Below are 24,326 nucleotides of genomic sequence, written 5' to 3' on the forward strand. Positions count from 1 at the left end.
GGAAACAGGGCAGCTTTGAGATTGGGGGTATTAGTGCTTCTCCAGTGGCACACAGCCCACTGCGCTCCCAGTGCAAGTCAGGAAAGCAAAGGAAAGGAAAATTGCTCTGGCTGGAGATCTCATTTACTAAGTTCTTGTCATAATACAGCAAGAAAAATGTTAAACTGAAAACAGTTTTCAGTATAAAACAAGAGAAGGCGAGAGAAGTCTCCCTTTTACACAAGGACGTCCATGATCTTAATTCAACTTAAATATTAAGAAGCGTTCACTTTCTTTAGTCATTAAAATAGCAGGAAAGTATTTTAATTCTTTGCAAAAAGTTCCAAGTCTCTGCCACTGCAAAACTGTATGCTTTCTATGTAATGCTAGTACTGTACACACCAGTCAGTATATGCTACAGTATGACCTATGTAATATACTGCTTTAGATGGACAGCAAAAATGTATCTTCTCTGTTTCTGAAATACATTTATTCTTAAGGAAATTTAAAAGCTTTTTGGGACCATTTTATAATTGGGTTTTTCTCTTATACTGCAATATAGTAATAGTGCCTTCCATAGCAAGATTACTATATGTCTCTTGAATACATAATAAATGGTCTTATCATAATATTCCATGTGACGTAAAACTGAGCATGAGTCCAAAGGCCTAATATTCAAATGAAACCTTTTCACCAACTGAAAATATTCTCTAAAATGCTCACATTTTAGAAAATATAAATTATTTAACAGGCAAATTTTTGTCATAAATTATTTAAGGAAGTCATATTTGCAAGCCACAAAAGCACCAAGGTCTCAAAATGCTAGCAGATAAATAATGAATACCTAACAAGAGGTTCTTGGAACTGAAAAAGACCTCAGTCAGAACTAGGTTAGTTTATAAGTCGGATAATACATTTCAGAAGAATTCAAAACAGGCAACAGATCTTTTTAAACTGTCCAAAAGCAAAACCTCAGAATTACAATTTCAAAGAGTCTTTTTCGCTTAAGTAACAAGTCAAGATGGAAATATGTGGAGACCAGAAACTGCAGCTGAAAACCAAATGGAGGTCAGAATTCAATAGAGAGCTCAAAAGAGATGAAGAAAAGTCAAAACATGAAGCAAAAAAGAGAAGGGTGTTTTCTGTTTTTTTTTTTGAAAAGCAGGAAATTGTGGAGAGGGGAAGAAAAAGAGAAATGACAATGAAGTGTTCTGAATATTGTAGTATTGCTTCTTGCTGGTACTTGATGCAGCTTTCCCAAGAGCTGCTGAGAAGTGACTGCATGTGCCAACTCCAGCTGCAAGATAATACAAGATACAGTAGAGAGAGCTAAATCTTCATTGTCAAAACCCATCAGAAGTGTACGCAACAAAAGGGGTGTCAAGACAGGCAGGAAAAGAGGACTTTTTATCTAACGCTGCTACCTGCCCAGCCACTTGCCCTCCCAGGTGTAAGCATCACATCCAGCTTCGCACCGGCAAGGAGACCCGAGGCATTTGCAACGGAGATGAAACAACTCAGGTGCTTTAAGGCTGGGCTGAGGACCAGGTGGTCACGATGTGATTTGCATCTCGTTCAGCTCATTTCCAAGCAACAGATTCACCGAGTCTTCCCGCTGCGGCAATAAACAACGTTTACTCAGAGGGCATTTTTCGGATCAGCATGGGAAGAAATATGTGTTCACCCACTGGAACGGGCTTCACACAAGGAATTTCCCAACCTTTGGCAACAGTCAAAAAATGTTTGCACAAACTCAGAGGAGGAGAATGTCTAGAAAATAGAAATCTAAAGGGACAAGACTGTTTTTTAAAGGTAGGTAAGTTATATGAATGGCTCCTGACTGACACAGTCTGAATGGCTGATTTTTCTAAACAGGAATCTGTGTTTCCTCCATAAAATCAGAGTTATCTGGCTGCGACAAGCTATCAGGACAACAAGAACTTGTTCGTTTTTGAGCATCTGCCTCATTTTAAGCACAAGTTATTTATAGCGGTTTGCAGAGACAGAAGTCATGATTTTGTCATAATCAATGAAAATCACAGCAGTGTGACCTCCGTGCTGTCCTACAGAAACAGACCTCTTTTGTCCCTGCTGCATTGAAGCCTGAAGCATCCACAAAAGGTGAGGTTGCTTGTGGTGCCACCCCGTCCCTAACTGTGCCTCCAGTAGCACAAATGAGAAAGCAGGCTATAACCAACCTTGCAGTCTACAGCTCCTGTTTAATCCAGGCTTGGAAAACTTCAAAACAGGTATTTTTAAGGTGCAGTTCCTGTCACAGATCTTTTAATGTGCTATTCCTCATTAGTAGTTGTCATATTAAATAAAGCTCATAGTAAAATTTAAGGCATAAACCCCCAAAAGAAATTTTTTAGCCTATTTAGCTGTCTAACTCCAGGTTTATATACCACACTTCTAATCTAAAATGAGGCTGTTTTAAAAATAATCCTACTTTCTGGTGGGCAGCTTATTTTGTATACAGACAGAAAAGCATTATGATTCTTTTTATCCTTCCTAGTGCTCTTTAAAAACATAACACTCGTGCCCTGAAAACTAAGTTATTTTACTATCCGCACTGCACTAGTGCGGAATAAACACATTGTTTATTAACTACAGAAGTCCTGTATGCGACGTATGATGGCTTATTTCAAAATACTGATTTTCCTCTACTTTGGAAAGCACTTGGGCTTTATGCACTATGTAGTAGGAAGTCTGGGGTTTGTTTCAGACAAAATCTCACCGCTGCTCAGAGAGCAAGAGCTTTGTTTACTACAGCTTTCTCTCTGAAACACTTTCCTCATCCTTTATGCCTATTCATCCTCTACGTTCTCCCAAATCCTACTGAAAAAAGTGTGTTCTTGAACCCTTTCTCTTGATTTCTCACTCACCAGTTTATTATTATTTATATGTCTGTCAGACACTGTGCCAGTATTTTTCATGGAGGCAGAACCATAATCTCTAGGTGTTTTCTCTGATACTAATTCCTCAGAGAAAGCAGTTAGATTTTAGCAATTTGATCTTCAGCTTAACCTGACCTGAAGACTGTACAGTCTGAACGCAGAGAGGCTGGAAAGCACCTGGAAACACAAGGGCATGAGAAAATAATGGCAGACTAAAAAAGCAACTCTTACAGCAAATTACACCTTTAATAAAAAAAGTGTATGCGAAACAAACTTTTAGTTAAATTAGTTGCTTCTGCCCCAGGAAATGTAGAGAAATAAGTCTACAGGAAAATAAAACCTGGTATTTATAGACAACAGGCTCTTTCCTCTTCCTACCTGAAGCATATTACTTATACAGAAAAACAGACTTAATGTGTGGAGGAGTAGCTGCCGCACGTCCAGAGGGAAGCACAAGGCAGATTTAAATCTTTCTCCTATTCCAGGTGACAGAATAGCTTATTTCAGACTTCTCCATGCCAAAAGTAACTCGAGCTGTTCTGCAAGTCCAAGCTCGGCTCTTCGTAGAGAAGTCCCAACCACAGTCTCATGGAGATGGTGGGGTGATGGAATCACTATAATTGATTAGTACCATCCGAAGAAGACTTATGCATGGAGAGAAGATGTATGACACTGCCAACTCTTGCATTATTTTCTTGGCATGTCTAAGGTAAATGATTACTGCATTAAAATTTCAGTATAAACAAAAGTACCCAGTTCTTCAAGAAGCAAGAAAAAAAGAGCTTGAAAATGCCAATAGACTTTACCACAAAAGCTGAAGATAGCAGAAGGCAAATAAAAATGGGATTTTTTTGTAGATCTAAATGATATCTATCTTACAGTCTCATTTTGGTAGTTTATGGTTGCAATTACGAATCTGCCAGGGTCAAGATCTACCAGTTTTTATGCTACTCTACCAGAGTAGCATAGAAAGAGGACTGCAATGTTGTGATGCTGCAAAAATCCATTTAGGGATTTTTTTTGTGATTAATGAAGATAACTTCAATTAAACCTGAAATTAAAAGTGGTAAATTATATTTGATCCTGAGAGGCTAAAGAAATGGCAACAAATAACACCAAGCAAAAAGAGAGAGAAGAGGACCCAAGTTTTAACCACCATGAAGGAACTCATTTGTCTGAAGAAAATGCAACTTTATAACTCATTATATCCCTAAAAATGCTATCAAAGTGAATTGCATCTAACTGTACAGCACAATTATTTCACAGATTCTTTACTTCACGTGAATGGAGGTAATTTCAAAAGCTCATGTATCCTGTTGGCCAAGCCTGACTTTCGAAAAACCTCTACTTGTCTTTTCTAGACAGGGGTGCAGAAACCTGCACCTCCTTCCCTCTCGTAACAGTAAAATGAAGTGACAGTGGCACGAGGCTCATTACTAGCATGGAAATAAAGGAAAAGGTTGAACAGGAGGAAACATGAAACCCAGCCAGCAGACCTTGTCACTGGTGGCACTGTGAGTATTAGGTGACCCACCGATGTCTTTGAAGCTTGCCATTTTGGAGGTTTTGTACAAGAAGCAGCGCTGACTCATCACCGCACTGGAAGTGGGAATGAGTTAAGGAGGACAGGATGGCAGCTCCATCACATACAGAGAGAAAAGTATCTGCCCCTGCAGCATGTGCCCGAGGGCTGCGGCAGCTGGCGGCACAACCCACCTGTTCTCCTCTTCCAGGTCAGCGAGGATTCTCTCCAGTTCCCCTCTTTCCTCGCTCTCCAGAGAAATCAGGATCTGGGCAGGACTTCGGGGCTGGCTCAGGGGGGACTCCTGGTTCAGACTTTGGCAGTAGTGCTGGATTAACAAGTGTTCGTCATCGCTGGAAAACAGGGGAGGATAAAACAGGCTGTTCCCTTCCTCATTTTTAACTTCGCAGTGAATGTGAGGAGATGATTCACTCCCAGTCTTTCATTCCTCACAAAGAGATTTGCTGAACTCTTTGTAACGAACGGCAATGTACCTTAAAGCAAAATCTGCTGAACTGGTTCACTTAGTCTCTGATAATTTGCCTTCTCTGGAGAGAGTACACCTCTCTTCCTCTCTGCTTCTCAGACACTTAAAGCTGAGTTTTGCTGCAGCTGACAGCCTCAGCTTTCCTCTTTTGCCTAACTTCAATTAGGAATTTGCTTCAGAAAAAAAGCCATCCGCTGCTGGCTGATCTGTGTTGTGGAAGGGTCATTCAAGCAAAGGCAAGGCATTTATTTTTACACCTACCAACACTCCTTATGTAATAAAGGTGTCCTCTAATTATCTGTTTTTCTCTATAAAATTGTAAAATAAAAAAAAAAAAATTGACTTAATCTAATGAAATTAGGCTGTTTTTCACTGAGTGTTTTTTTTGAAATGACAACTGATGTACACTGTTGGAATACAAATATATTCTATTCAATACATTTGTTCTCTTTCTCTATTTCTGTGGCCCCTGCAGCTGTTTGGCATTTGAAACGGAAACATCTCTGGAAGAGAAAAGCAAATCCAGTTCTGAAGACTGAAGACCTCGACCACCTCTAGAATTACATGGGTGTTTTAGGTGCTAAGGAGATGCATCCAGGCCCTGAGCTATGCAGCTAACACCAGCAAAAACTGTGAGAAACCATAGAAGGTTTCTCTTGATACCACAAATCAAACACAGAAAAAAATGACGCTGCTGTTGGAAATCTTGTTTTTCTGGTAGCCCTTACTTATAACAAAATTATTCAGCCTTTCTTCTTCTGTTACGTTCATAATCCAGAATTTAACAGGCATTTTGAATAGCTGTTACTGTTTAAAAATTAGAATTTTCCTTGTTTTAATTTTGTTCCTGAAAATGTTAATGATGCCATTTTATAGACTGCAGGAGTGCTAAAGCAATGTAGAGCACATTAATAGTAGTTCATAAAAGGGAAATATTAATTTTTCACAACAGGCATCCCTTCCTTTTTCTAAACAAAATTTTAAAGGCTTGTCAGTTCCTAAATTTATACTTTTAATGAAATACTTCAACCGTGTCTCTCTTCAAAAAATCCTTTGCATTTGTAAGTATTCTTATGCATCTTAAGTGAATTAACAATGAAAAAGTGACATAACTATTGCAACATAATGTCACTTTGCAAGACATACTCTTTCTCTGTGATTTTGAGCCTGCACATACTTGGTATACATAATTGCAATGACACTGCATATCAAAATGTTCTGTGGTATATATACACAATATCTCTTTATTTCCCTTCTTCCCCATCTCCATCTATCGTTCTAAATGCAAATATAAGCCTGCTAATCCAAAACCTGTAAAAATGTCAACGAGTAATATTTAAGCATACCCTGAATGACAAAACTGAAAGAATTACAGTTGCGAATTCATGGTGACCTTTGATTTTGCTGTAATTATTACCTGGATCATATTTCATCCAAAATTCAGAATGTACAGATTTATTCTCATTTTAATAGTACAAACTGAGTAACAAACTGGAGAGCCAGTGGCTAACTTATTAGCTGAATCCTATTAATATAACTTTTAGTTAAACAAAAAACAAATTGAACAGTAAGACACAGCACAGCAAAAAGATACTGCTTATGTATGATTTTATGACTAAGAACACTGAAATATTACAGTGGGAACAACAGGAAATTCCGTATGCAATAGCATTTCTGCTATCCATAACAACACAAAATTGAAATAAAACTTGGAAAGAAAGTTTTCATTAACTGTGTGAAACTATACTGCCATTGCATATGCATTAGTTTTGAGGTGTCATTTAAACTTTCTCCTTTTTGAACCAATGTATTAAAACAATGCACTTGGTTGTACAGGGCATTTTCTTTCAGAGTTAGTAGGTAACAACCTTACCAAGTCAAAGGAGAAACCATTCTGAAACAAAGAAACAGCTTTATTACTATCCAAGAACATCTCTCAGGCTCATGACCCAACCTTACAAAAGATTCCAAAAAAAATTTGGAATCTCAATTAAAGTGAATGAAGATTGGCTAAGGTACTGTGCTTTACAGGAACACTACAGATTTAATAAAAGGAAGATTCTGTCTGAATTTTCCAAAAATTCCATTCCTTAAACCATGGTAAGTATGGTAAGGTACAACAGAAAAAAAAAACACTTTTAGAAAAGTTGGGATTTGAATTCTTTCATATTTGCTTGATTCAGAATCTGTGCTATGGCTTCTCCTACACGGTTAAATAACTAAGACCAGATTTTCAAGTGCAACAATAACTTATGTGCTTCTATCCTGTTTCAGAAACGTTTCTCACAGTTATTTTTCTACTTCTATGTCCTTTTATTCAGTGAATAAACAAGACTAAGAAAATCATGACAGAGGAGAAACATACTATCATCTCAGAAAACCACAAAAAGGCCTCGGTGTGACATTGAAAATTAAAACTTTTACTTATGACTTTACATTTAAAGTAGTACAATGAATGCTTGTCAGTGATCTGTCCAACCTAAAGTTTACTACTTCTAATATTTCATGGTGAGGACGAGTCCCTCCTGGCTCGCAATGTATTTCAGGTATTTGTAGACCAAAGATTTCTGTTCAGACCCACTATTTGAATGACCCTTTGCCCACAACAGTGTTTTCTAGCTTATACCATGTTAACCATGATTAAGTTTGCAGTTCAGATAGAAGGTTTATCTTCTTATCTTGGTCCTTAAAACACATCAGATGATGAGCATTTCTTTCCCAAGTAATGGGAACTATTTGCTGAATAAATCAGTAAATTTTTTGGAAGAAATTAGTGCTTTTAATTCTGAAGGTATCAATCATCTGTTGCATAAATTATTATTAAGCTTTAAGCTTAATATTATTAAGCTGTAAGCCATAAATCTAGACAATGTGATACAAAATGAAAGAACACAAGTTCATCATTAAATTGAGTAAGATGTGGTTCATGGCCATGAAAATTCAGCACTACAGAATTTCATTACAAGTTATAACCTTCACAAAAAAGCACATGAAAAATATTAAAACAACCTACTTACATGCTCTCATTAGGTGAAATACTGTCATTTAAATATGAACCATTGGTGTTCTCCATTTCTGCTAGCCTATGGAAAAACAAACAAAACTCATTAAAATCAATTAAGTTTTCCAGAAGCTTTATTTGCTCTAACATTCCTGAAAGAATTAAAGAGCGTGATGTTTTTGAAGAACTTGAAATTCAAATTAATTTACACTCATTGTTGATTACCAAAAAGTTCTGCAATAAGCTATTGCAAAGGATTGTTTATTTGTTAAAATGACCTGGCTAAACTCACATCTAAGTTTTCAACCTTTTCTCTGAGGTTATATACCACTACTCATGATTAATGAACTCCACAATCAAAGTAAGGCCTTAAGATGCCAGGGGATTACACAAATTCCTTTGTACCTGGCAATGTCATCATCAAAACTGTAACACTCTGTCATCTCTCATTGGTTTTCAACACTCAGCCCCTCCTAAACATCCTGCATAATTCAGAAATACCTCTCCTAACCAAGTGATATTGAGGGAGAGAAAGAGGAGGTTGGAATAACAATTTTTCATTACCTCAACCCTTGCAAATTTGCTCGCCTGGTGGAAAAACATTTTCATTTTTGTGCAATTAACCCACTTTTTGATTCTTAAGAGCAGTATGAAAGCAGGCAAGCGAACTAAAGCAGCGATATACCACTATTTTAATCCTCCAAATCAAGGAAAAATCCTGTCTGTAGTATTCCACAAGGTGAATTACTTAACATTAAAATGACACTTGAGATTCACATAAGAGTTTGGAGGTTTCTGCTCTTCTGATTTATACAATTACACCAGGGCCCATATTAAAAATGAAACCCTATGTAGAATCATGGAGTCACAGAATGGTTTCAGTTGGAATGGACCTTTAAAGGTCATCTAGTCCAACCCCCCTGCAATAGTCAGGAACATCTTCAACTGGATCAGGTTGCTCAGAGCCCGAAACAACCTGACCTCGAATGTTTCCAGGGATGGGGCATCTACCAACTCTCTGGGCAACCTGTGCCAGTGTTTCACCACCCTCATCGTAAAAAATTTCTTCCTCATACCTAGTCTGAATTTACCCTCTTTTAGTTTAAAACCATTATCCCTTGTCCTATGGCTCAAGACCCTATTAAAAAGTTAGTAACCTGAGTGCACAGTTTAACAAAGACCCCACAGGACATAAAGGCCACTTCTGACCACAGAGATGCTCTGGCATGCAAGTTAGTTGACAGGCTGGTTAGCAGCAACGAAGAGCAATGTTCTGTGTCCCAGAGCCTGGAAAGCAAAAGCCCAAACCCTACGTTTCTTTTAAGAAGCGCTCACGTAGCAGCTAGCTTTTGGGATTTTTTTTTTTTTTTTTTTTTTTTTGTTTTTTTTAAAGATTTTTGGATAGTAAACAGTTCATGGGGACCACACACAAAGTTTTTTTTTTTTTTTTTTTTTTAATGATTGTTTAGAGAAAGATCTGCCTAATGTCCAGCTGGTCTCATACCTGCTAGCATAATGTTCAATGCGTGAATGAGTATCATCGTGTGAAAGCTGAGGGGACGAGGCAGGCCTATAAGGCAGAAAACACTGATTAATCACAAACAATACCCCTTTAAAATTAAAAAGACACTTAGCTTGCCTATACCCTCACACCTCCGTGCCTTATGTTACGCTACGTTTGAAAAACAGCAAGTTATAACTCCAGGCGCTGTGTGTGCCTCCTCAAGCCGTCGGTGCAACCTTCTGTGGTACCACACTGGGCATTTTGACCATTTTGCAATCCGGCTGTTGCAACGACTCTTCTTCACACCAGAAGAACTCTTTTCCCAAGGATTTAGGGATGAGCTTTCGCCCCAGTTTTCCCTTCACACCTGCCTCCTTCATTGGTTAATTGTGTTTCACAGGCAGCCCTGCAGCGGCTGTGACAGCCCTGCTGGGAACCTCTCCTCTGCCTCCCGCCCTGCTCCAGTGCCTGCTCCCAGCACATCCCATTTAAAAGAGCCTTTAAGGACTACTCCACGAGTCACTAGAAATAAATACAAGAAACATAAAATTTCTGAAACGAGCCTTTAATAACACACTGCAGAAATTGATGATTTTGCCTAGCATCTCTCCAGAGCTGTAATCTGAACAGTATATCAGTGTGTTGCACAGGAGGACACCATCAACTATTTTGGGTTCTCTGCCTGACAAATCAGATAGTACGAGGTCCTCTTCACTTTTTTTTGTCAATGAAAACAATTAATGGGACTTTTTTCATTAATTAGAGTATTGCTTCTTACAGCCTCAATTCTGGAAAATGTCACCATTGAATCATGTTTCCTATGCAGTTCAGAGAGCATCCTTTGCTGCTGTGTGGGATTTTGCCAGTCTCCATGTTTCAGGAGGTGCTGGAGTAACAAAAAATGATGCAGCTTCCAAAATTGTACAGCTAGCTTGTATTTTAGCTGAATTTCAACTTCTCTTTTTTCTGTCTCTACTGACTCTCCTTCTGGAACTCCAGACTGAGGAAAGACTTTCTCTGATTTTAAATTGTTAGATACTGTGGCTCAGGCTGGGTCTGCCCAACAGGGATTGCACTGCATTGCAAGAGCAGGTAAGTTTTATATTTACTGGTTATAAACCCAAATCGTAATATTCTTGCGGTTTGTAATGTTCCCATGTTAGAGTTTGATAGTCCTGCAGTAAATCTACTAGATTGGTCACCTTCCAGTGTTCTAATCAGCCAGCAAAGGACTCTAGAAAATTAGGATCCTTCTGAATTCAGCTTTATGCCAGATATACAAAATGCATGATCATTAATGTCTCCCAGAAGAGCAGTTTTTTGCTTTAAGACATTACAGGCCAAGTATTACAAATCTTATTTTGTCTGAAATGAGCTTTGGCCTCAAACTGTACTTTAACCCATCACATGTTCAAACATTACTGCAGCACACCAGAGGACAAATACTCAGTTCACAAAGTTCCTCGGCACAGTGGCAATTCATGTGGATGGGTGATTGCTTCTCTGCAACTTGATATCCTATTTTGTGTAAGAAAAAACATCTACATTATGGGGAAGGGAGGGGGAAAGGATGCAATTTATCTAAAGCAGTGTATTATGGAGCAAGGTAACAACGGTTTTCTGATAAATTAATGCTATCCCCATTTTTTTGTTTGTTTGACATACAGTAGAAAGCTGGTCTAAGCTGGTACTATCAATGAAATAAGAGGTATTAGTTTCAACGCACACACAAATGTTACTGCTAATACTGTGCACACACTAGGAAACCTGTGTTTAAAGTAGCTTTAGTTTTGAGCTGAGTCATTCTTGTAGTTCCTCTTACCCTGGCACTGCACGTGGAGTTGTAGCAGTACAAAGGAAAGGACAGCCCCTGGTTGGGACCAGCTGGGCAATGAAGAGACGTTATGTCCCTTTTGGCAGCAGTGCAAGGCAAAACATGATCCTGACTGCATGATCACATACCTGCTGCCTTGAAACTAAGCTTCACCTTCTGAAGTGAACAAGGTACGTGATGTTGGAGCTGCTTCTGTCAGTCTGTCAACTTCCAATATAGCAGGATGAGGCTATATTTCCAGGTGCGTCTCCACTTTAGAACATGCTACAATGGAGATCTACCTCAAACAGCTTTTTAAAAGCTTGCTTATGAAAGCAAATCTGTTGAGCAGCACTGCAGCTTCATGTTGAATTCAGCTGCTCAGAGGTACACTTTTGCCAGCTTGGGAATGACTGTGCTGCAGCACGGGCTGTTATGTGTAGACATACTCTTAGATGGCCATCTGTGCTAGAGCTCACTGTCCTTCCTTTCTGAGCACACGGTCCACCTAACCAGTCTGAACAGTCAGCAAGAAGACTGAGAGACATAGCCAATGTTTAGCCAAGATGATAACCATCCCTTTTAAAAAGGTCTCCACAGCTGGAGTCTGCAGGAACAGTCTGGGGAATTCCAAGTCAAGTGGTGATCAAGTGGCAAATACCACCTTCTACAATTCCCTGCACCCCGAGAGACCTGGCCAGCAGGACAAGGGCACTTTTCTGGCTGTTCAGCATTGCAGTTGATGCTTCTGGAAAGTATACAATCAAGTAAATTGTATTTATGCCACTGACAGCCCACAGTACAAGTAATGAGATTTAAATTCTCACAAAAAAGTGTGAATTGCCCCTTTAATGCCTGGCAAGCAGAATATCTCTGCAAAATACTCAATAATATGCAGCATGAATCACTAACTTTTAATGAAAAAAAGAAGTACATATTTATAAACAGTTTCAGATATTATACCACATGTTGATGCCAGGATAGCACTCGCATTGCTGAATGCTGCTATGTTACGCTCTTCTGGAGCGCTTTGAAGATTACCAGCAAACTGGCATGAAAGCATCAAAAAAAAAGGCAAGATCTTAGAAAACATGAAAAAGTTTTATCATAAGCAGCATAAGAGTTTGACTGCTGAAGTTGGGGTCAGCCCTGAAACTGAGAAACAGCTTTAAACCTGGCTAACTCAGTAACATGTGTGATAGGAAGGAAACACGAAGGAAAGGAACAAAGTTAGCAGAACAAAATGAAGAGCAATTCTTTCCAGTCACTATCAACTTCTTAATTTTCTGTTTTCTTGTGAGACCAGACAAAATGATTGTGCTCAGGAAGATATCTGAGTTAGGCTGATAAAAGGTGCAACCTCTCCGTACAAATCCTGCTTCTCAGTATTTCTCAGTTTTCTTAGGTATTAAATGCAAGTTAAACACCCTGTAGTAGATGACACTAAACCTTTGGTGTGAAGCTATCGGTGTAGGCAGACCATGATGTTATTGCTGTAAGTGAACTAGAATTAAGCATGTTATGGCAGCTTAATTTCATGTTATGACAGACAAAGCAATGGCATTCCATATTATCCAAGCTTTCTTTAAATGTTACTTTCAACTTTTCAATTGTCCTAAAGGGTAAGAAGTCTCAATCTACAGTTGAGTATATAGTATGCTGCAATCATCCCCAGATGCATTTAGAAATGAAAATGCATCCTGATGTTCAAAGCCCCTCTATTTCAGTCTGGCTCCAGCCTTTCAGCATTTTTTGTGGGTGAATCCTCAAACGTAAGGTTTTCAGAACTATATGCATTTCATCGTTGCTTAAAGTAAATTTCCTAGAGGCAAAGCACTTCATTTGACTTCCCATTTTTTGTGCTTTAAATGAAAAATATAAACCAATATTCAAATGTAGACGTTTCACTATTTTTATTCTACCAAAAATTCAATGAAGGTGCAAGCCATATACATTTGACCATATAGAAATATATAAAAATTATATTTATTAGTATCTTAATAGTTATCAATATGTGAATTAAAAATAATCCTTATTTAACATTATTCTAAAATCATCCATGTAACACTAGTAGTAGCAAATGCCACAATGATAAGTATATCTTTAGTTTATGCTGAGGGTATCACTACAATAGTAAGACAATGCATGTGCAGGAATGGTGCAAGAATGAAATTCCAATTCATAGCTGAAACCCCCTGCTTTTTTAAACTCTGAAAAAAACACAGTAAACATTTCCCCATTTCAACCTGCTTTCATAAATTGTAATGTATCTAAAAAATTGTAATAAAATATCCAGTGAGCTTTGGACTAAAATTGGGGCACGTGAGTGTGTGGGTGTGCACAGTTGTGTGTAAAACCAATTTATAGCTTTATCTACAAAGCAACACCATTCCTGAAACTGAATTAAATCCATCATGTTCAATTCATCTCTTTCAAAAAGCATTTAGTATACATTCAGAGGGATCGACACTTATTCAGCAACACAGGCTTTTAAACGACAAATTCTCATAAGCATTAGTAGGACTGCACCAAAATCCCTGTTAATTCGATGAAAATACATACTCCAGAAAGAGTATACAGTGCATAATCCACGATTGCGGGGAATTCCCGGATTTGTCCCATTCTATTCATTTGGGATCAAAACCTTCCTTCAGAGAGCGCACCAAAGAAAATAATCATAAAGAAAGAAGGAAATGAACTTATGTAAAACTAAATAAAGAAACGAACAAAAAAAAAAGTGAGGGAACGCAGCAGCAGTAGCAGCAGCAGCACACTTCAGCAAAAGTACTCACGCAGAATCTACTGGCCAGAAGTTGATCAGAGTAACAGGACTGCAAGACAAAAAATGAGGAGGTGAAGAGAGAGGCAGAAGAAACTTAGCAGCAAAATAATTACAGAAAGGTTTAAAAAAAAAAAAAAAATAAATAAAATCACAACAACTAAAAACCAGAAATCCAACAGACGAACATGAATGACTGAACTAAAAAACAGAAATCCAACAGACGAACATGAATGACTGCAAAGAGCAACCAACCAAAAAGTGAGAAAGAAATCAAATCTAAAATTAAAAAAGAGAGAGAAAGAGAGAGAGCGAGAACAAGCTGCGTGCAATTGCCATTAAAGAACTGATTAAACTTGTAAAAAAACCCAAAGGGAACTGAGTTACTCATTGATTTCTCCATGTGCATCATTATTGCTTTTTTTTCCATAAAGACTTCAAAGTCATTTAATAAGACTAAATTTATAGGGTGAGAAAAGATGAAATCGGCTGGGAAGCTTGCAAACACAGTAGCCTAATTAAAAAAATAAAAACACAGAAAGATACCCATTTGGAAAGAAAATAAAAATTTAATGAAGAGATCGTTAGTCTCCAAATTGCCACATGAAACTTTGAAGTTTATAAGGTTATCAGTGAGACGGTAAGTATTTTTCTTTTACTAACTGAAGTTGAAGTTCCTGTATAAGGACAGGTGAAAACATAAAAGCAATGGCAATTGGAACCCCAGCTTGTGTTTTCCTGCCAGCCAAGGTTAACAAAAATAAAATAAAAAAAAAATAAAGAGGCTTTATGCATTTAGGAAGTGAAGGGAGTTGGCACCAGCTGGGGAGCTCGAAGAGCAGACCAAATGAATTGCTACTTAGACACTTTAGAGCTACTCACGTTTCCATGTTGTCTCCCTCCAAGACAGTTTGCACAGGCAGGTAGCCCATTCGCGGATGCTTTGCAAAATATCTTTTTGTTCGAAATTTGTTTTTTAGTACCTTGGCAAAGTCACGGACGTCTTCTCCTGAAGTTGTCTGAAAGCCACAAATCACAATGAAATCATCTTTCATGACGTTATTACAGTTTTTTGGTTGCCTCTTCCTTTGCTGGGTCATTTGGAAGAGCTCTGACCACACCAAGCAATGCTGCCAACAGCTTGATCTCCGGAACCATAAATTTTCTTTATTTATCACCATCACCTTACAACGTACTACACAGTGACACCGCTAGTGGGGAGGAAGGAGGAAAAAGTGAAGCTCCAAAACGCTCATGCCTCATCTCAGGTGATCTCCAGAGGACAAACAATAATTTGATAAGAATTTATCATTTCCTCACCTGTCTCGGGGGACTCTGCCTGCTTTTAGTTTAACACTGAAGTGGCTGTAACGGAGGATACACAGCTGGTCCATGCGTCCAGCCAGCTCCTTCACTGGATCTGGGATGAATCCTGACTTACAACACGCTCATCATCTACACCTCACGGACTTGTCAGTCCATACTGTGCTCTCAGCATGTTTTCTTTTCAGTTTCCCTTCTCAGTCTCCTCTGCCATTAATATTTTGATCAAAGAGAAACAAGAAGCAGGTGAGAGCTGCTGAACGCTCTTAGATCAGTTATTTCTTCCTGTGTCTGTTTAATCTGAAGCTAGCAAGCATTTAAGATCAATATCCTGAGGAGAGTACAATTTGCACAAAGTTTTCTGCTCCCTTGCCTGTGGGGGTCTTTCCTTGCTGCTGTAGAGACCAGCAGATGAGTGTAAAGTGGAATCAGTTTCCTAAAGACCAGAACGAGCCAGGAGAAGTTCAAAGGAGGTCTGCTGGGAAGATGCAAAACTTCTGGCGAGCCTGATTAAGAGTCGAGCAATTTTCTGAAGAATTTTAATGGAAGACTTCAGTTACTATAGTCAGGCTGCACTCCCTTCTCTGCACCTTGCAGAGACACTCAACCCTGAAATACTGCTCTTCTACAGTAAATTAAGTTCTTCCTGACCCACATAACGATATTGCTTCTCCAGTGTATCTAATTTGAAGGGAAGAAATGAAGGAAAAGTTAATCTTTCTGACATTTTTTAATGAGTTCGATGCCTTCTATTTAAAGAGGAAGGAGGTGCCGGGACCTATCAGTCAAGCCAAACTTCACAGAGCTGCTGAAATGCAGATGTATGTATTTTTAACGATTGTCTGGGTAGAAAAATTAAGGATGCCCTGAAAAATAATGTGCAGAAAGACTGAAATGCTTTAACAGAAAGGACAAGTACTATCCCTGCACTAACGACACCTACAAGCTTCATGTAAAGCTGGAAAGAATTTGGCTCTCTTTCTGGTCAGTCTCTCTGGTCGGAAAATTCGGTGTGAGCAAAACTGACAGAGAAGTGACACAGCAGAACCTACAAGCCAGTACAGCAGCATCTGTATTTTCAAGAAACTGAGATAATTCTCAAGAATATTAACTATCACTTCCTCAATATATCAGAAGTAAAGACATTTTGGGGAACAGAGGGATTAAGTATACCCAGACTGCCCAGAAGACTCTGGAAAGGGGATTTACTGAGGTGGCCTCACATGCCCCAGCAGGAGGGAATTCCCTGTGCCCACGGCCATCTGCAACACCTGCTAGAAGAGCTCTGAACCAGGTCAACATCAGCTTTCTATTCAGTTTGTTCACCTGTATCATTTATAACCTTTTATTCCTGCTTTGCTTATTGTCAATGTTGTGAACACTTCCCATTGCATTTGACTGCAATTTGGATTAAGTGTTTTCAGGCATGATTAACAATAAAACATTCTTTGTTTTGACCTTCCTGGGACTGTTTCTCCTCTTTGCTCCCCTGAACCTTCTGCACGAGAACAGGAGGTTCTCACTGTTCAAACAGTAAAATGGTGTGTTTGCACAGAAACACCTTGATCTCGTTGGTAGCACAAGAATCCCATGAAGAACATGTGTCTTCCAGTGACAACTAGAAGCACCAAGTACCTTTCATATGATTCAATTTCCATTTCAAAAATGTTCAAGGAGCACAAGAAAGGCAAAGAAAATGTGATTATTATGTGGACAAGATGATAGACTGAGGCTATTTTCAGCCAAACTTTCTGACTTATTCCACAGATGTTTTATTCCACATGATTTTCAGAGCAAAATCATCCAAAACATAATTCTCAGTGGAACTGGTTTACGAAGAAGAAACAGCGGAGTTTCAGCATCCCAGCTCTCTTAAGTCAAGGCAATGCATAGGCAGCTGGGATGAGAATGTTCCCAAACTATTCTGAAACCAAAACTGTTTCATGACATAAGGAGAACTTTACCACCATCTGACTTTTCGCAGTTGGGTTTAAGAAAGTGCCTTGCTGAACCCTTACCCCAGACCTCAGCCTTAATTGTAAGCACTATCTATAGAAAGGTATCTTGGTCTTGACAGGCTTACTTCTAACAAGGTGTTTTATATGCTGGTGTGTCACTGTTCATTAAATCCAAACACAAAAACGATTCTACATTTAAATCCCAGTCTAGAAGTTGTCTTCTATGGTTTATTTGAACCCTCTTTAAAGTCACCTCTCTTTGAACAACAAATTGAGCTGTGTTGCTTTCAGGAATAATTGCTCCAATTTTTCTGTCTAAATGAAAATTAGGGAGCAGCCTTGCCCTTATTCTACCTCAACCTTTTGCAGGAAAGGAAAAGTTATCACATCCCTCAGATATTTAGCACGAGTTCTCAAATCTCCCTTAAGCAGAATTAAAGACTCCAGCGCTCCAAAATTTCCTGGAAGTAAGAGAGAGGGTGGATAAGAGTATCAAAACACTTCATTGTGCACATCCAGCTATTGCAAAGATATAACAAAGGCAGCATCACATCTTCTGTCTGCCAAAATGCATTTTAAGGTGAGAGATTTGTCTGGAGGAAGAGGAAAAAATTCTCTGGCACCTGCAAACCCCTTTTCATTCATTTAGAAAACAATTATATACTAGACATGATATCTTCAGTGGATGTCTTGTTCAGTCACACAGTATGTGGGTTTATTTTTTTTTATAGCAGCAACACAAAAAAGATCAGGGCTTGCTGTGTGCGTCACACCTTTTTTTTTTTTACTTTTTTTTTTTCCCCCAGTTAATCCTTCTCTAATTCAGCTGGCTGCTGGTACAGCCAGGCACGGCACATTAGCATGGGCTGCTGGAGTTCAGGATTCACAAAAAAATGTACTGGCCATGAATGGTTCTTTATTCTGATCCAGCAAGCTGGATGCTGTTGCAAAAGTTCTCTGTTCGCCACCGTGTTTGCCTGTTAGTAACCTGTACTTTCAGGGAGAACAGGAATCTGCTGGACCCTGCATTGCAATGCGTTGCTGCAGGGTGGGAGGTGTCTCACAATCCTTTTTCCTTTCTCCGTCCTCAAAACACCTCTCACGAACAGGTTAAGAGAACAGCATCAAGATGTTGGTTTGTGCATTCTGTGCACCATTCACAAACCTGCCCTGTCACTTATTAGCAAGAATTGGAGTGGCAAGCTGCAAAAGGAGACCACGGCTGATCCGGCGAGGAGCTTATTCAGCTCCAGCTGGAAGGAATGCTCTAACACAGCCCGCTGGCTGCTCGATCTGCTTTTGACTCAGATGATGAGAGTGAGCTCTAGGAATGCCTGTGATGGAGAAGTCTGTTCAGACCTGCCCAGGCAGCGCCAGCACTTCCCTCTGACTCATGCAGGAGTTGGGGCAAATTGGCCTTTCCAGTAACCTCAGCCCCTGGGGGAGGAGGCTGAAAATGAATACTGACAAAAAGCCAGCAAACGCTCGGTAACTGCCCTGAGAGAGACTCCCATTAAATACTATAATTTAAATGCTACAGTAAAAGTTGATAGAGAATGTAAATAAATATCCATAAATTAAAACTAACAACAATGCTGGTTTTTGCTTTACTATAATATTTTAAGGAAATAAGTTTTTCTCTCTCTTTCCTACATTTCTAAGAAAAGCAGAGTCTTCATTTTGGCCATGGGTTTTTGTTTGGATGAAGCTGTAAAGACCATTCATATAATTTTATGAGGCTAGCCCATGTATAATTTTGATGCTTTATTTTCATCATTTATACTTGACCAGCAGATGAAAGAACAAGACAAGGGACCATCCTCACACACCAGGAAATGACAACCAGAAAGCGCACTGCTTCAAGACCACCACAAACAATAGCAAAGGCAGCTGAAAGCTCAATCATGCTGCATCATGGAAGGACAACTTGAAAGCTCCTCTAATTTATGCCCCTCTGTGTTGGTCATGAGTGGCCAGAAAGAAAAAGGAGCACGCTGAGAGAGTAATATGGAATTTCCTTTGCCAGCTGCCTGGTGTGAAAGAAATGTTTACGCAAAACTGATCCTTTTGAGAGCTGTGAAACAAAGGTGAAGACCCTCATCGCACCACCAATGCAGCACATCTGCATTGTGCTGCATAGAACACCTCGGCTTCCAGTCTTCAGAAATGAAATCGGACTCCTGAGAACTTCCCTAGTATTTTATACCATCAAGAAATCACATAATACAAAGGTACCACTAAATAGTAAAGAACTTAAAAATGTAATCACAGTATTGCAGTGAAAACAGGCGAAGCAGCAACTTGCTGGGGAATGAAAGAAAAATCTCACGCTGATCACACTGATAGAGAAAACGTTGCGACCTAAGATACGATTGAGTATTCACACAAATCACAGGCTTCCTGCGGGATTCATAAAGTGAACTATGGCACTGAACACAGAACAAGTCTTTAGCAAGTAATAATACATTATGACACAGCATTGTACAAACAATGAACTTCAATTTACTTCAAACCATTGGAGTATCCCTCACTAAGCATCAGAAATTGCTGGCACGTATAGTATATAAAAGGTGATTTAATTATAGGAGGAGAAAGAAAAGCCACCCAAATGCTCCATTACCTTGCACATAGGAAATGAAGTTTTTCCTTTCAACTTAAGAAGGGACAGTAAGGGTCAGTAAAACAGCTACTTACTGGTGTGCAGTATTCCACCATGGGATAGTGCATTTTATGACCTTTTGCAACACGGCCAGAGAAGAAGCAACTTTGGCAGATGTCATAGTTAAAGTGCTTTAAACTTCTGTACCTAAAAGAGAAGAAAAAGAATCCACGGCTTCAGAGCTTTGTATGTGAATGCTTCATAGCTGCTTGCCAAGTTTTCTGCATTAGTAAGTTCTCTTCCCTGAGACATCACACAGTGTGTAATGCCAAGCAGTGCTCCTCCACCACCGAGGGACAGGTATTACGGTCTCAGATGTTTATTGAAGAACTGTATCTTCAAAAAATTTTTAACATTGGGCAACAGTGAGGATTTCTACACCATCAGTCTCTCTTAACACACGATAGACACTGCCACACTTTTTGTTTCTGTAATGCTAATTTCAGTTCCTTTGCTCTTCGTCCTGATTCCTAACACAGAATGTCCTGAGGAAGTAAAATTCAACTAAGTAATGCCATCCTCAACAAGTTATTCCGGTAAACTACTAAGTGCTGCATACAAGGGAGGAATTTGTTTGTGTCCTTCCTAGCACCTCTACCAAAGCAATTTTCCTGTATGGCATTTCATCCATGCAAAACTCCGAATGCACTTTCAGGCCATTATTTAATCTCATCAGCTCTATGAGGCAGCTAACTGTTGTATCTGCTATGCTCAAGTGCTTGAAAGAGCCGGAGGCATAAGGGTTGTCTTGTTCCAAATACGCGAAGCAGCACAGTCACAATGACCTCAAAAGAGCATTGTTTCAGACGTACTGAGGCGCACAGTATTAGCTTTCTAAAAGCCTTCCAATACAATATCTTTTTGTCAAGTGTGTACACAGGGTTTCAATGACTTGCAAAGCCAGAGAAAAAAATCTGCGACAAACAGATTCTACTATCATGATAATAGATTTGTTATATAAATTTAAGAGACAGATGAGATCAGTCAAGTAAAATTAGATGCAAACACAGAGCTCCAGTGTTCACTTCCCGACTTCTCAATGCTCGCTACAGACTATCCATTCACTTGCCATCCTTTGATTTTCCAAGTGCCGCGTTTTTCAATTCCACCTACTTGTCTTTGGCTGTTTATACAAAACCATGTAAGTAACTCACACTAGTTCATAGACTGTATCTGAGAATTAGACTTTGTGGATGTGTTGAACTACTCACATCCCACCCCTAGCCCTTCCTCAGTAATACCTATCACTTCCCAGTTAAGATATTCAAGGGGAATAAAATCAGGAGAAGAACTTAGATGATCAGAGGAACAGCCTCATTGGAGGAAAAACTCAGATTCAAAACAAAGCAAAACCTTCATTATTTCCTCCGTTTCCCACTGCCTGTGAAATTGCATAATAGAAAGCGCTGCCCCACTACATGCATTAAAGCAACATTCTCACTCTCCCAGGTTAGAGCAAAACGATGGCTTTTCTATGTGGCACTGTTTGCTGCTGTCCTCTATCTGGGTTTTAGAAACAAAATTAAAGAAAGCTCTTTGTAAACAACACGGTACCATAGAAGGAGAAATGCCAATGGTAAAAGAAGACCGTTCATAAAAGGGACAGAAACCATACAAAGCAGCTATTGCGAAGCAAAGTGATAAAACGAGTCTAGGCATAATTGAAAGCGAGTATTTACTTAGCTGTTAAGTGGATTCTCAACAGCCATACCAACACACAGCCATTTTACAACACAGTGACTTATTCATTGCCATAGTAACCACAGTGTCGATCCAGATGTTTAAATAGACCAGCAACATTTCCCCCACTCCAGGTTAATGTTCCACCGACAACATTCTTTCTCTGAGAAACACACACGTAGCTCTACACATCTGAGAATTTTCAAGGCACTTCCTTGCTTTATACCACAACAGAAAACAATTCATTAGGATTCAATTCAGAAAATGTAACTGCATGTATAGGATAGATTGAATGTAAAGCAAGTCGTACTAGTTGTGCTATCTACCAATACTTTGGTTGAGCCACGGAAGGCAAGAGCAGGGCACAGAGGAGGGGTCATATCTTAAGTGACAGATGATCTTTGTTCTCTTTAACTCTCACATCACTGTACCCAGTCTAGGTGTCACCTTCCCTTGTGCCCTGCCACCATTAATTTTTCCCTGAACAACACGCATAAAATCAAGTAGATGATTCGCCTGGCATCAAGCAGAGCTCTTGATCCACCAAGCAGTAGTACACGTGGAAAGGGAGCGAGCTTGTACCTGAATCCAATTATTGGACACTCCTTGCAGATGTTACACTTCGCTTGGTGTTTGGCGGTCTCAGCAGCAGCCACCCTGTGCAGGACGGGCAGCCACACCATGGACTGTGGTTCCAGCCTCATCCAGTCCAGGAAGAGGGCTGCTTCGATCTCCGGTTTGTTGTTGGCCTGCAACACAGGGGGGGAAGAAAGACAGGGGCTGAGCACAAGCAATATGTCTGTCACCAGCTAATTAACACTTCAAATAGTTCGATTCCTGCCTATTCTGTAACTTTTACCTGAATATACTCCAGCTTTTCCCCAGTCCAGTCATTCATACCCCAGCCCACCCCCAAAAAACCTCAAACAACAACAAAATAACCCTTCTAGGATCTTGCCTTTAAGACAGGAACTGAACACTATTGTTATTAACATTTCAAATCTCTCTCTCATTCCCTATTACAACAGACAGCACTACTATGTACTCTGTCACAGAGAAAATCATCACTTACAGGATCACCTTTAATGCTTGATCTCACGTTTCCCATCTCTTATCTGAGCCTGCATAGCACTGCTTCTCATCTATTTTAAAACCAGTTTATTATCCATGCCCTAAAAATTGCATGTCTCTTGATCAAAATTCCTTACTTCTTAACGTCCTTCATTATCAAACCAACCTTTCTTCTAAATGCACGCATAAGGAAATAATTCAAATCCCTCCTTAAGCCTGTTGTCAAACATGTAACCTCTCTGCCTCCTTAAATACCTCAAAATCCCTCTTCCCACCATACCATCTCTAAATTTCCTGTCATTGCCTGCAAGCACAATACACTTTTGTCCCACAGAATACAATCGATTTAGCCTCATATTCCACTACTTTCCCTACTCATATTCCCATTTCACCTCTTTGCCAGCAGCAAAAGAGCCTATGAACACTTCCCAGCAGTCCCATTCCTCTGCTGCCTTTCCATCACACCCTAACCACTATGGTTATTTCAGCTATCTCTTCCATGGTAACTTTGAGGCAGCTCAGTCGCGTGGCTGAATCCCACTGCGACAGGCACACCAAAAAATGATGTATGACCCCTCCCCAGCAGCACCTACAGTATGGAAAAAGAAACAGCAAAGAGACACAAGAAACACAAGGCAATGGGGGATGACAGCAATCTATCTACATGGGCAGAGGTCACACTGTACCAGCAGGCAGAGAACATTCCCGAATAAAGGCAAAGGGATTTTAAGGAAAACAGTGAAGGGACAGAGTCAATCATAGAATGGTTTGGGTTGGAAGGGACCTTAAAGATCATTTAGTTCCAACCCCCCTGCCATGGGCAGGGACACCTCCACCAGAGCAGGTTGCTCAAAGCCCCATCCAGCCTGGCCTTGAACACCTCCAGGGATGGAGCATCCACAACTTCTCTGGATAACCTGTTCCAGTGTCTCACCATCCTCACAGGAATGAATTTTCTGCCAATATCTAATCTAAAACTTCCCTCTTCCAATTTAAAACCATTACCCCTTGTCCTGTAGGGTGGTGCAGAGCCAGCACAAAACTGAGAACCTATGAGCTGGTTTCAGTGCTGCAGGCAAGGTGATGGAGTAGTGAAGGGCACTGGTGGGAAGAAGGGGAGAGAGGAGGATGGGTCCACACAGGGAACAGCTCAAGCGATGAAGCCAGATACTGTCCTGCTCCATTTCTCCAAACCACCACTACGTTCTAATTCAAATTCCTTGAGACGTTTCCTTCTACGATACCCAACAGAATCAGCATATTTATGGGCTGAATATATTTAAATCATCTGTTCCCCTTTTTCTCTGGGGTTTCAAATACAGCCCTCTGTGGGCCAGTCTTTTCTATTTCAAACTTCACAAGACAGACTGTCTTCCTTTGTGGTTCCAAACCTATTTGAAGCATTTAAATAAATAATAAGCATTAATGTATCATATACCTGGACCAAGATGAATAGGGGATTGAGTGCCGATTTTTTTAATGCTTGCTCTCAGTTACTTTTCCAGTTTCTCATGAAATCTGAGTTCTGTATGAGCTAACTGAAACCTGATTGAAGTAAAAAGGCTAGCAAGGAATTTGGAGAAAAAATATCACAACTGATCAAAAGGAGAGAGAACTACAGGGAAAAACAACTAGTTGCATGGGGTGAGGTTT

At 39.6% G+C, this 24,326-nt stretch overlaps 1 protein-coding gene across 9 annotated transcripts in view; it reads right to left on the reverse strand.

Annotated features, from left to right (window-relative positions):
• Positions 1–24,326, reverse strand: part of DMD (dystrophin) — a 1,195,780-nt gene that overhangs the window by 28,513 nt on the left and 1,142,941 nt on the right. For 6 of the 9 annotated variants that reach the window (XM_014954055.1, XM_014954049.1, XM_014954052.1 and 3 more), the window contains 7 exons: positions 22,185–22,351; positions 19,958–20,069; positions 14,865–15,001; positions 13,996–14,034; positions 9,391–9,456; positions 7,903–7,968; positions 4,593–4,751 (listed from right to left, as the gene is read on the reverse strand). In XM_014954055.1, the coding sequence (XP_014809541.1) occupies positions 4,593–4,751; positions 7,903–7,968; positions 9,391–9,456; positions 13,996–14,034; positions 14,865–15,001; positions 19,958–20,069; positions 22,185–22,351 (746 nt within the window). The remainder of the gene's footprint in view (positions 1–4,592; positions 4,752–7,902; positions 7,969–9,390; positions 9,457–13,995; positions 14,035–14,864; positions 15,002–19,957; positions 20,070–22,184; positions 22,352–24,326) is intronic. The other 3 variants (XM_014954058.1, XM_014954053.1, XM_014954057.1) reach the window with 2 other exon arrangements.

The sequence above is a fragment of the Calidris pugnax genome, unplaced genomic scaffold (genome assembly GCF_001431845.1).
Source record: "Calidris pugnax isolate Ruff unplaced genomic scaffold, ASM143184v1 scaffold246, whole genome shotgun sequence".
In the NCBI taxonomy this organism is placed as follows: Eukaryota; Metazoa; Chordata; class Aves; order Charadriiformes; family Scolopacidae; genus Calidris; species Calidris pugnax.